This window comes from Gymnoscopelus microlampas (genome assembly GCF_963454915.1).
Source record: "Gymnoscopelus microlampas genome assembly, chromosome: 3".
In the NCBI taxonomy this organism is placed as follows: domain Eukaryota; kingdom Metazoa; phylum Chordata; class Actinopteri; order Myctophiformes; family Myctophidae; genus Gymnoscopelus; species Gymnoscopelus microlampas.
The window spans coordinates 48,215,369-48,229,281 of NC_139940.1; the positions used below are offsets into that span (position 1 = coordinate 48,215,369).

The 13,913-nt window shown below is 38.9% G+C and overlaps 1 protein-coding gene across 1 annotated transcript; it reads left to right on the plus strand.

Annotated features, from left to right (window-relative positions):
• The first annotated feature begins 834 nt into the window (after nucleotides 1-834).
• On the plus strand, nucleotides 835-6,242 carry LOC311041883 (uromodulin-like). The gene is made up of 8 exons (XM_084052368.1): nucleotides 835-939; nucleotides 1,749-2,519; nucleotides 2,657-2,991; nucleotides 3,266-3,408; nucleotides 3,885-4,127; nucleotides 4,457-4,616; nucleotides 4,716-4,791; nucleotides 6,091-6,242. The coding sequence occupies exons 1-8, from the start codon at nucleotides 870-872 to the stop codon at nucleotides 6,108-6,110; spliced, it is 1,818 nt and encodes a 605-aa protein (XP_083908494.1). The 5' UTR covers nucleotides 835-869; the 3' UTR covers nucleotides 6,111-6,242.
• Nucleotides 6,243-13,913: the final 7,671 nt, after the last annotated feature.

Sequence of the window (13,913 nt, forward strand, 5' to 3'; positions counted from 1 at the left end):
GTGGCAAGGAATTTATTCTTAATAATAATAAATATACGACTCTTTATCTTAAATAATGAGCTCATCCAGCTTCAGAAATGTGACATTTTTATAATTTTTTATTTCGTTTTGACTTTATGTTTTCAATATCAGTTTCAATTAGGCACAGCAAAACAAAATTGAATATTGTATTTCGGATAACAAACATGTTTTTTTGTTTTGTTTTTCAATTTTGTTGTTGTTATTTAGTAGTTTTAGTTAACTATATGAGAGTACAGGGAGAGATCTATAACATTTTAAGATAAAGGGTAGTCTAGGAGGATTTCGCAATTCATTGTAGAATTGTACTGCTTGACTGCATGGACGATAGCACCCAGTGACCCACATCTTGTAATGAGATACGTGTAGATATGACTCAGCTCTATGCCTGCTTTTAATTAGACAAGGTCATTTCTAACATACTTAAATGACACCAACGACCTTGTTACTGCGTAGGTATTCTGAGCTTTTCAAGTTGCTTAACGCCCTATAGTATGGAATCAACAAGGTAACTAAAGACGATGCCAGCTTTTCACATCATTTTTTTATGTCACCTTCCCAACCATCAATCATGGAAGGTCACTTCCGGAAGTGGAGATGTTCACAAAGTGGGCAGTCACTGTTGAACTGTAGAGGCTTATAAATGCTCACCTCCAGGTTGAATCTTAAAACAAGACCTCTGCAAGGTAAGAGGATGAGAAAATAATGTTATATTTGCATCTAAAGATTTCTGTCTAATAACATATTTTGTCAATTTTGTACATTTACATTCTATCTTTTTTTTCTTTGTGATGTATAGTCTGTCTAAAATGTTTTGCAAATTTTCAACAGGTTTGTGTCAGATCTCCAGGATGTGGACCATGAGAGTGTCAGCTGTTCTGTTAGTTCTGTTCATACAGAATGTTACTGGAAACAGTCCAGGTAAGTTGCCTATAGATATGATGTTTAACATTAATATTAGATGGGTGTCCTGCTTGGTACTGCTATTACATAAACAGACATTGAGTTTTGGAAAAGGGCCTTGATGTTATCTGCTCCTATGCCTGGAATTAACTTTGAAAAAAGAAATCACACCCAGTGTGAAGTAAGCGGTGCATTTGATGAGTTAATTTCATTAAGATTAAGATGAACTAGAAAAACAATGTTAAATCCCTGTCCATTAAGTTCAAGGCTGCTCTGACTTTTAATACTTTTAAATATTTTTACAAATTTCAATTACTGTAAGGTATTTTTTACTTTATGCATTTACTTTTAGTATTTTTACTCACTTGTACTTTTAAGTACTTTTTACTTTTAACAACTTTTTTTTTTTACAACATTCTTTTAAGTATTTTTTACAATTTTTTAGTGCTTTATAGTATTTCTAGTCATTTTAACAACTTTAAAATATTTGTACTTATAAGTATTTTTACTCAATTTATTTTCTTATAAATACTTGTACTCACTATGATTACTTTTTACCTACTGTAGTTACTTTTAAGTTACCTTTAAGTACTTAAAGTACTTTTACTCAAATTGTAGAGTGTGTGCGTGTGTGAATAGGATGGTTGGTTAAATATGTACAGTTTGCTTGTTTCACCAAAATCTCTTAAAGACTCTTAAGACTTCTCTTAAATATAATAATGGTAATGATAATAATAACAATAATAATATTATCATTATTATTATATAATGTTCACAACTGCCATAATGAATATCCTGATGTGTTGAATGACTAATTCCTTTCACAGGCACAACTTTCCTCAGCTGTGAATCATGTCATGATCAGGCTAAATGCCTGGAGTCTCCCGTCAAACCAGAGCGAGGCGACACCTTCTTCAGCCAATCAGTCTCCTGTGTCTGTAAAGATGGCTTCGTCGGTGATGGCCTCACCTGTTACGATGTAAAGTTCTGCACTAATTCCTCCTGTTGTCCCCAAGGTTACAGATTGTCACCAGAGAAAGGCTGTATGGATATTGATGAGTGCTCCCTCCCTGAGGCACCCTGCACCCATGGGTCTCAGGTCTGTGTGAACACACCTGGCTCCTTTGAGTGCCTTGTGCATCCCTCCAGGGCCAAAAGATCTGTTCGGTTCTCCTGTGGCAATGTGGTTTGTCCATTAGGTCAGGACTGTATCAACTCTCGCTGTGCAGATCCCTGTGCTCACTACACAGTACTGAATGATGCCTGGAGAGCGACAGATTACAGCGATGGTACCATACGCTGTGACACCAGTGTCAACTGGCAAGGGTGGTATCGAATGGTCCTGGGGCAAAGCAGTGCCCAGATGCCAGAGACATGTGTGGAATCCTCCAAGTGTGGAACGCATGTTCCTCAATGGATAACACAGCCTCATCCTGCAGAGTCAGATAAAATTGTACAGCGCAGCACCTGTGGTAAGTGGAATAATGACTGTTGTCAGAGTGCACATACCGCACCTCCCATCCATGTCAAGAACTGTCGGAACTACTATGTCTACAAGCTTCTAGGACCAAACGGCTGTTCAGTAGCCTATTGTGCAGGTAAAGTGGTTAAAATTATTCATAAAATACTCATCTGTAATATTATATTACAAAACGTATTTGGTGATGTAGAAGGCTTCAGTGCTTTGTTAAAGATGTGCTGTAATAACTCTCAAACCTGGCTTTTACCTCCCTAGATTTGTCATCAAAGTATCCTCAACCTGTCACTCAACCCCCTCCAGTTCCTGTCACTCAACCCCCTTCAACTACTGTCACTCAACCCCCTTCAACTACTGTCACTCAACCCCCTTCAACTACTGTCACTCAACCACATCCAGCTTCAACTTCTGAACTTATTTGTGGTCAGAGTCAAATCCAGATTGGTCTGCTGCTGACTGGTCTGGAATCCTCTGGTCTGAATGGATCCTCTGGTCACCTGGCCGACCCGCGGTGCTCATCTTTCACAGAGCGTGATAGAACAGTGTGGTACCAAGTGGAACGTCAGGCTGACACCTGTGGGAACATATTGACGGTGAGGATTTATCTGATAACTTGTAGCTGTTTTATAGGATTGTCTTCATCAGCAGTAAAGTTTGTTTTCTTTTGTGCTGTGGCTGCCAAAGTGATGTTGTTGGCCACAGTACTATATATATATAACTTTGTTGTTGGACAAAGGTTGTTTATTTTTTCATAATTTTTTTCAGTCATTCTGTTTAATTATGTGTTGTACTTGTATACTGATACTTTGTTTCGAGCTGGCTAGATGATTCACTGGACTGACCATTCTGTTAACCTCTGTCTTTCAGACCAACAACACCCATGCCATCTACTCCAACAGTTTATTTGTCTATCCTGCAAATAACTCACTTCCTGTGAGTTTTCCCTTCTCCTGTGTCTATCCTCTGGACACAGAGACCAGCCTAGATGTGGCTATCAGACCAAACCTTCAGTAAGTAACCTATTCTCAAAATTGCAAATGATAGTGAAAACACAGTGAATATACAATGTATTGCAGTACAATAAATGTGAACTGCATTGCACCAAACAGCCTCAGTACAGAACTGTGAAAAGACAAACAAATGAAAAAAGGTTACAGATGTAAGTGTGTTTGGAATGGTTCTTTATTAATTCATCTGGCATTGTTATAATGGCCTCTAGTTGCTGCCATATAAGAAGAGACTAGTATATTACATTTCAGGCTTCAACTTGTTTCTCTGCTGTTATATTTTGATCTAGACTAGAAAAACTACAGTGTATGCCACATTTTATACATAGTTAATGTTGGCCATTAATAGGTATTTTTTTCCAAGACAGTTCTTAAGTTTGCACTTCAAAAATGTTCTGCTACAGTGACAGCCAGCCACTCGGCCAAACCAAACCCAATTGATACCGTTTGATCCTTTACATGATATGTTTCCTTGACAGGCTTAAGGGTGGCACGTCAGGTGTGGGTTCACCAACCAACACCTCAATGTCCTTGTTCCAAAAGTCCAACTACACAGATCCTTACCCAGCAGGCCCAGTCACCCTGCGAATGGGCTCTGCCCTGTATGTAGGAGTATCTGTAGGAGAAACAGATCCAAGGTTTGCGGTCGTTCTGGACGACTGCTACGCCACTCACTCCTCCAGCCCTGATGACCTCATGAGACACTTCCTCATTCAAAACAAGTATGTTTCATTCTTCAGCCTCAGCAGATGGTTTGTGTCACAATAAACAAACAATGAAAGGGAGAGTTGGGTGGGAGTGGGGTATGGGGTTGTGATATCAACTATAATTTGAAGTCTTAGCCCAGAGTCTTTGTATGAATGTAAAATCCTTATGAAAAGAGAAGAATGTTGGACGCAACAGTGATGTCGCATGAGTCTACAATAGCGTAGCATCTATAATGTGAAGACTGTTTATTATAAGTTCAGTGTCTTTGTATGAATTTAAAATCATTTGAATAAAAAGAAAAGAATGACGGATGAGCCTACAACGTGACCCTTCTTTTCTCCAGGTGTTCTATCAACCGTCGTCAGGTGACAGTGGTTGAGAGCGGCTCTTCCCTCCAGGCTCGTTTCTCTGCCCTGCTCTTCCTGTTCCATGGAGACTACAGAGATATCTACCTTCACTGCAGCCTCCACCTGTGTGACCAGAGAGCCTCCTCATGTTCTCCTGTAAGTTTCACACTTTCTTTCCACACTCTGCTGTTTCACACCAGACAGTTAAGTCAGTAGCAAACTGTGTGCTTACTGCTATTCCTTCACCATTCACAGGTTTGCTCAGGGAGGCGTCGTCGCTCCGTTTCCACACCTGTACCCTTCAAACCCATCACCATTGGACCAATCACCTGTGAGTATCAAGAACAACAATAAGAAAAACTGTATTTTATGAAATACAAGGATCTTAAAGGGACATTTCACCGATTTAGCAACCAGATCTTATTTTAATGACGTTTAGGACTCAAGAAACAAGCTCCTGGTTTTTTTTTGTGTATAATCTGTGTTTTTAGATATATAGTAATCTTCGAACATCTCGTGACGTTATTTACGTCACGAGAAGTTACATCATTCCTTTCCGCACTACATGTTGTCTCGACGCGTCATGCAGCCAGCGGGCAGCCCCCCGCCCCCCTCCTGCCAGAGATTTTAGACACAACAGAACACAGAAAACAGCCCAAACTGCGCATTTGTTCGCGGACCTTTTGTTAAATTTGAAGAGTGACGCATTACTTTACCTGAGTTACATCTTCTGATAGTTGTACTTGAATGTTGACATGAAATAATAATCCTGTGTAGTGTTTCATAAGCGCAAGCGTGAAAGAATCCAAATACAACGTGGAGACGGTAAACAAACTGACTTCCAGTGTTGCCAGATATTGTGAAAGAAATAAGAAACCAGGTCTATGAAAACAAGCCCAAAAGAAGATAACTAAGCCAAGAGCACTTTAAACCTAGACATGGGATATTATATATTTGAAAAATGCCGATCTACAAGCTCACAACACGTTGCGATGTTACCCATTGTGAGCTTGTAGATCTGCTATTTTCCAAAAAATCTTGAGGGGAAAAAGTGCAAAATGTGGAGTATTTTTTAATCGTTTTAACAACACATATTTGATTGGGGTTTCCTGGCACAAATTATAATTTCAGATCGGGGTCCGTGGAAAAATACATGAACATCTTTGAGAACCACTGGTTTAAACAACAATCAAAACATTTGGATACAAGCCCAAATATCAACTACATTTTAGAAAGAAGCCGCTTATAATAAGCAGACATGGCAACACTGACATGCTGCGTGTATGTTGTTGAAGATCACACCCACAGGCAGCCTCCACTCCCCCACTGCCCCCCCCACACTGCCTTGGTGCACTGCCCCCAGGAGGGGCAGTGCACCAAAGCATTATGGTCATTGTAGTATTGCAGCGTTCCAGTCAAATCCTAGTCAAACTCACAGATTTCATCATTGTTCTGGCCATGGGGTGCAAATTTTAAATTATTCTACTGTTAACTACTACAAATACTATTAACATTGAGTGATTGAAGTTTCTTCCAGGGGTGAAATGCTCCTTTAAGTGCTGACATCTCAATAATGTTAAAGTGGATTACATTTGTTTTTTGTGTTTTTCTCTTTGCTTTGGATCTTCAGGGGACAAGCTAGTGGAGTGAACCAGCGGACATCGTTAACTGACTCCAATATATTACATTTTCTAATCGTATGATTTTTATTTGGTGCGTAGGTTTCATAAATATGCTATGCTATGATTAATCTAATTTAACTAATCATTTACCATTTTTATATTTCTCTCTTCTGAAAAAATAAACAAATACTATAATCAATAATATGGTGAGAAATAAATGATGATTTGAGCATTAAATGGCAAATCTGTGTCTGCTTCTTCAAGGTTCAAGTCCCAAATAAATCATTATATAGTTATTTAGTAAATATAGAAATATATGAATGATCAATGATGAAGTATATTCGTACAAAAATAGAATATATGTAGCCTCAATGCTTATAAAAGTGCTTTAAAAATGTAAGAAAACACACTGATCAATGAATGTTTTCCATATCCTTCTTTAATCTTTACATAAAAAAAATGATGTCAAGAAGGATATGAAAAACACAGAAATTAGTTATGACACACATTTAATGTGTGTCATAACTAATTTAACTCAATAATGAAAAAACAAGGTGATACTGACAAGCACTTCTTTTCAAACATCAATTATACATGAATCCTCCCTGTGTACACAACAGTAGATTATTCACAATAAACACAATTATTAAACATAATATATCCTTCTCAGTAGGATGAACATCGAATGATTGGGCCATACTATACAGTACAATACCACACCTTATTTAACATTATGGAAATCAAATACCACTCACCTTTATCTTGATCAACCAATGAAATATCACAATCCTTCTGGTCTCGTTGGTTTAGGAGTTTTTCAGAGTGAATTATTGCACAGGTGTCTGTGGACCAAGGATGAGGTAATCTTTTATTTAGTCTTTGCTTAGATTATTATTATTGCCAGCTTGCTTTGATGCTAAGTTGTGTTGTTGTTGTTGTTGTTGTTGTTGTTGTTGTTGTTGTTGTTGTTGTTTCTGCTGTCTTTTGTTCAGAGCCAACAACAGAGGTGCAGCTAGTAACGATTACTTACTCTCATTCACTCATTGTGTGGCAAAACTGTCTCAAAATCATACTTTAAGCTCATAAACAAATGGTGAATTAATTATTTCAATGTTCTGGTAAAGCCCATCCATACCTCCAGCATAGCTGCCTTCGGTCCTGGGTTGTTACACCAATACTAGTTACCTACCAAGTTTGATTTGATTTGGACATATTTTACATTATCGTCTCTGACGGGTGGAAACCTCATTGTCCATCAGTAGGCCCTACAGAAACCTCACCTTTCCAAAACGGTTACTGTTCAGGATTCAAATTCAAGCAGCAAACGTAGCAGATCTACAAGCTCAAAACGCATGTGAGTGCGTGCACAACTCTATTTTACATCTCACATTTTGTATGTTGCTAGGAAGCAGATAATGTCTTGCTTTGTAAATTATTTGTGCAGTTTTAAAATCCACCAAATCGAAAAAACATTCATTTGTGTGATCATGATATTCTACGTTAAAAGAAATAAGAATAGTCAATAACATATTTGTATAAAGCCCCCCCCCCCACGAGAGAAAGAAAAATAGAGCCCACCGAAAAGACAGAAAGAAAAAATAAATAAATATAAAGGCCATGAGGAATAGGCCTACATAGACAGAAGTGTTTCCACCAAGCCAATCATATGAACTAATACAGTCACCATATGTCACAACTAGCAACATTCAACAACCACAACAACAACAACAACAACACAACAACAGACACACTGTAGATCCACATCATTCTTCAATAAGGCTCTGCCTCCTTTTTTGATTGATTAAATACTTTATTTAGAAAAGACATGGAAACAATATATGGAAGTACAATTCACAATACCAGGTCCTCTAATCTAGATCGCTCATAAAAGCACAATGGCTTATTTCCTGACCTCATCACTGTTGTGTCAATACTCAAGATAATGCACACCTTCTGGTGTAATATTGCTTCATTAATTCATTAAGACATTAAAGAAATATGTTCTTAACTTACTTCTCTAACTTATGCTGCTCAACAGATGGACATAATTATGGACAGACAGACAGACAGACAGACAGACAGACAGACAGACAGACAGCTCATGTCCTGTATCAGGTTTAACATCAGCTTACTGGCTTTTCAGTTTCCCCAAAAATATAGCTTTATGTGCTGTGGTTAACATTTAGCTACATTAGGCAACATGATTTAGCTACTTTAAAATCTTGGGATTTGAGGGACTTTTGTATCGGTGGAAGACACCTGTTCAAATAAATGTAAGATCTTAATATGCCTGACAAATATCATAACAAACAAAACAAGTGTCTAGGTGTGCAAAGCCCTTCTTCTATATCTCTCCATTCCTCACGTATGACTGATGTTAACCTTGTCAGCCGATTATATGTGTGTGTGTGTGTGTGTGTGTGTGTCCGTGCGTGTGCGTGCGTGCGGCATCAGCACATCTGAACCATTGCTAAGTTGTTCTGTTGGTTGCATTGAAGTAAACTTTCAAACATGAACATGCTATTTCGTAAGACAATTGATTTAATATTGTGTCACAAATACTGGGTGATTTTTGATTTCTGTAGTTAACAGTGTTTGGAGTCGGAAACAGTGTTTGTCCCATCTGGGGGGATGCGATCATCAATTTGCATTCCCAAGCACTCCAAAAGTTCTGGCCATTGTTTAAGTTTAGAAGCCCAGGTGAGGTAACAAATGGAATGAGTGGGGGTCTGGGCAGGAAGAGATTTGAAGTCTGATGCAATCAGTCACACCCAGAAGTTCATGCCCTTTTGTTCTGGAGCAGAAGGTACCAGTCTTAAGTGTGAACCCAAAACAAGTCAACAAGCCATTCTTTTGTCTTAATTTGAATGAATCAAGATCCCATTGTTCACTGGTGAGGAGGCAGTTGGCCACAGACAACAAATGGGACAGAGATGAAGTTAGAGTCAGATTGTTATTTCTTGGTAAAAGCTTATTTTGTATTAAGTAACACAGTGTGAAAACATATGCTATGGTTGAGAAGAATAAAGTTGAATAACTATGACCTGCTGTTAACAAAGAGAAATGTCATTCAAGGAAAAGATTCATTCTGGAGTAAATGCTGTCTTTATTGATGTATTCTTTCTAAACTATTGTTTGAAACCATGAAGTTTAAAGTGTGTGGATTCATTTTAAAGCTTGAGAGATGTTGAACAAGAAATACTAAACCAGCCTTTGTGTAAACGTAAAGTTTGATAAATAGAAATAAGACAAGATTGTTACACTGTATAACTGCTAAATGTGTGATACCAACATGGTAGGCGGGGACTCGGCCCGACAACGTCCCTGTCAGAACTATAGAAATTGGGGGCTGGGCTTTTGAACCACCTGGCCCCACCTCTTGGTGCAAGATTTGAACTGGTATAAGTAATGTGTTTTTGTATGTGACTGGGCGCGCTGCTTATCAGAACAATGGCAGTGACCAGTCAGGCTGAAATAAAAGATGCTTGACCTGAAATCCTTGGACTCTGGACTCCTCTACTTTGAAGCTTCTTTTCCAGGAAACTGGTATTAATAGCCCGCTCTTGGGATCGAAAATATACAACATATAATGGCGTATGTCGGCATTCGTCTTAATATTCTTTCCTTCTTTTATGGAGGACGGGGTATGCGAGAAGAACCTGATTTTTTGTGGTTTATTTTTGATTTTAAGGGCGATGGGCTGGTTTTCTGGAGAAGGGGTTTTTGGGGGGTAAGTCCAGGGCCTAAGGTAAGTGTTTTGTAACACAAAAAACGCTTCTGAAGCCGTTAAAGGCCTGGGGCTAATGATGTTCTGATCGTACTTATTATAACGGTGTAATAGCCCTCCATGGTCCTGACTCATTTTCGAGGGGTTTGGGAGCTAGGACGGGCTTGTTGCGTTTGTTTTGGGTGCGATTTGAACATCTTTTCATTATTCAAGATCATTTCATTTTGGGGCTAGGACGAGCTTATCTGATTTGGTTTTGGATAGTGTAAGGAACCTTACAATAACGAATACCACTATATCATCCACAGTCATGTAACTTTGGGACAGGAAGAGTCTATTTTACTGATTGTGGAGATGCTAAGTAAACTTACATGATAATATTACAAACTTCACATTTTACATTCGTGGATTTGCTCCATCATTCAGGATCATTTAATTTTGCGGCTAAACATGCCTATTATTTGATTTTGGAAAAGGATAAGTTACCTTACAATAACAGTAGCCTACCATTCTATCGTCCACAATCATGTAACTTTGGGACAGGACGAGTCTATTTTACTGATTGTGGCGGTAATAAGTAATCTTACAATGACGACACCACTCCATTATTTGCTATCACGTAAATTTGGGGCCTAAGAGCCTATTTTGCGGGAGTGTAATTTTGGAGATACTACGTAAACTTGCATGATAATATTACAACTTCACGTTCTACATTCAAGTAACTTTGGAGCGAAGAGAGGCTTATTTTACTTGTTTCTGGGAGTGCACGCCCGGATTAGTTCTGTTGTACTGGCCAGGAACAGAATGATGCATTCTTTTCGGAAGGGACGAAGGTTTGAGCATGATGAGGAATACCATGACATGGCAATGTATTGGATCGGTTAAAAGGTGCCTAGAAGTTAAAGAACGGATGTCTTAGCTACACAAACGTGATTTGATTGATAGATACCTTATTCAGTTGTACTAAGCCATGATGCGCACTGCGCAGCTGATTTTAAAAGTAATGGTTTGGATATAATTGAAGGTTAAAATGGAGAAACCGTAAAGTATAAGTTTCACTGGCTTTCTGATTGCAGGGGTTTGGGGGTTCATTCCAAAAAAAAACTGAACTATACTGCAACAGGGAGATATTTGTGATTCTTATTTTGCTAAAGTGAATTAGATTTTAGTTTATTAAATAGGAGATCTCAGGACAGAGTCATTGTTGGCCTTCTGATGGCCAAGAGATGAAGGAGATACACTTTTTCGTTCAGGTTTTTAAAAGGACATAGACCTTTCTCTTTGGTGCTAAAATGTAAACTGTAAATTTGCCTTAAATTGAGTGACAGCTTATAAACAGTTCCCGGTCTGGATCACTATTCTTTTTCATATCACGAATCGACTAATATAATAGAGTTTCGATAGTGGACTTAAATACTTAATTCAGTGGTTCAGTACTGGTGCTAATAGGCTGAAATTCGTTTATATAAGGTAACAGAACAATATACAATATTCAAGCATTTAATAGGAGATGTCTGTGCCTGGAAATTACCACATTTTTGTTTGTTTATTTTTGTTAGGAACCAGGGAAAGAAAGATAATTGGACCGCAGTTTTAAGGTAAGTGTTGGTTGATGTGAGTTAACAGGGGTGGAAACAGTCTTTTTCTGGAGCAGACCTAAGGTTATCTTTTAGCTATACTCTTCGTGGAGTGAATATCGATGGATCTTGGGGGAGGGGATTGGTTAGCAATTCTCATGCCCGGGTGTCGAATGATAGGAATAAGGTAGACAGATTAGATAGAAATTGACAGATAGTTAGGGGGGTCTTTGTTCCATTTGCTTAAAACGGCTTTGCACCCTAGTGGCAAAAACATCACCAGCACTGATCTGTATAGATTTATTAGGCTTTAAGGAGTGTAAACATTGTGAAAGTATTGAGAGTAAAAGTTCTGTTATACTAAATTTGGGACCAAGAGGGGAATGCTTGTACAGAGAGTACTATAGTATACATTTTGAATTAGTGTTCTGAAAAATATATAAAGGAGGGAAAAATTTAAAAAGTTTGATTGTAATGAAAAACTGAGATAGAGTAATTTATGTAGGAATCAGTAGGCTAAGACCTAGTTAAAATGTATTATCTGTTTGGAAACATCTATGGTCATGGATGAATGTTTGATTTATTAGGGAAAGTGTAGGGAAAGTTTGTGCCCAGTATTTTCATGTCAGGAATGGAGTTGGAGAAAGCTGGAGGAACTTGGAGACACAGATGGCTGATAATCCAGAGGGGATCATGGCTGAGTGGATGGTGTCCAGGGCTGCAAGATGGAATCGGTGGGATGTCAAATGGAGCCAAAGTCAAAGAAATCGATACACCAGGAAAGCTGTGCTGGTCCGAGGCCCTTCAACCTGAAGTCATCTCAACCCTAGTGTCACGGCATCAGCGGGGAAAGGAGCATCGATCGCCAGGCCGTCGGTCTACTCATCAGCATTGGCTCATCTAATGCGTCGCTACAGGACAGCAGGAGAACAGACAGGTCCCGGATGACAGCAGATTTCAAGGAAACTAGGAGCAGCTCAACCAACCAGGAGCCGGTGTGAATCTTCAACCAGATGGCTGCTAACTACTCATCGAACTACAACACTACAGGACCAGGACCAAGAAGGGTCTTCAGAGTTTGGGAAAAAGCAGATAGCTGGATGTTCCAGATATCCAGGCCTTGGAGATTGAACCAAGTTGCTGTGTCCAGATGAAAGCCGTACGCTCTCTCAGTGGAGAGTTGACCCCTGGAAGCCCGTGCATGTTTTGATATGCCTTTTTATCTACGCCATAATAGAGAAGCAGCACTAGTTGCCAACATTTGAATAGTGATACTACGCCCCCACCCCCTATCAATTCCGTACCACACTTTCCTCTGACTCATGCCCCATCAGGTGTCATTGGAAAATGACACTACACCCTCACCCTTCATCATTTCCACAAAACCCCATTCTTTCCCCTGTCTCAAGCTGTGAACAGTTTCTGATTCAATGAACTGAGGATTTGCCAGGTGCAAACATGAACATTCAAAGAAGAAGAATCCCGCAACTGCGCATTGTTAGCTCAGGCGAAAAAAGAAAAACAGAAAATCATTTCTGCGCGCGTGGACACTGAAGGACACTTTTGTTACAGGATGCTATACGATGTGTTTTGATCGGTAACCAAATGACGATTGTTTTGCAGGTTCAGTGGCATACATAAGCAGGTTGTTAAGTGTTGATTCTCTTTAGGGCGGACAGATGGCTGGAAGAGACTTTAACCCGGAGTTGTATTATTTCACAGGTTTGAAAGTTCCTTTGTGGGAGACGTTATTAAGTCTCCCAAGAGGGGTTATGAAGTAAACTTTCAAACATGAACATGCTATTTCGTAAGACAATTGATTTAATATTGTGTCACAAATACTGGGTGATTTTTGATTTCTGTAGTTAACAGTGTTTGGAGTCGGAAACAGTGTTTGTCCCATCTGGGGGGATGCGATCATCAATTTGCATTCCCAAGCACTCCAAAAGTTCTGGCCATTGTTTAAGTTTAGAAGCCCAGGTGAGGTAACAAATGGAATGAGTGGGGGTCTGGGCAGGAAGAGATTTGAAGTCTGATGCAATCAGTCACACCCAGAAGTTCCTGCCCTTTTGTTCTGGAGCAGAAGGTACCAGTCTTAAGTGTGAACCCAAAACAAGTCAACAAGCCATTCTTTTGTCTTAATTTGAATGAATCAAGATGCCATTGTTCACTGGTGAGGAGGCAGTTGGCCACAGACAACAAATGGGACAGAGATGAAGTTAGAGTCAGATTGTTATTTCTTGGTAAAAGCTTATTTTGTATTAAGTAACACAGTGTGAAAACATATGCTATGGTTGAGAAGAATAAAGTTGAATAACTATGACCTGCTGTTAACAAAGAGAAATGTCATTCAAGGAAAAGATTCATTCTGGAGTAAATGCTGTCTTTATTGATGTATTCTTTCTAAACTATTGTTTGAAACCATGAAGTTTAAAGTGTGTGGATTCATTTTAAAGGTGTAGTGAAATGAAAAATATGTTTTTCACACTTTTAGAGCATATCCGTGGTCATCATATGGGCATACCTA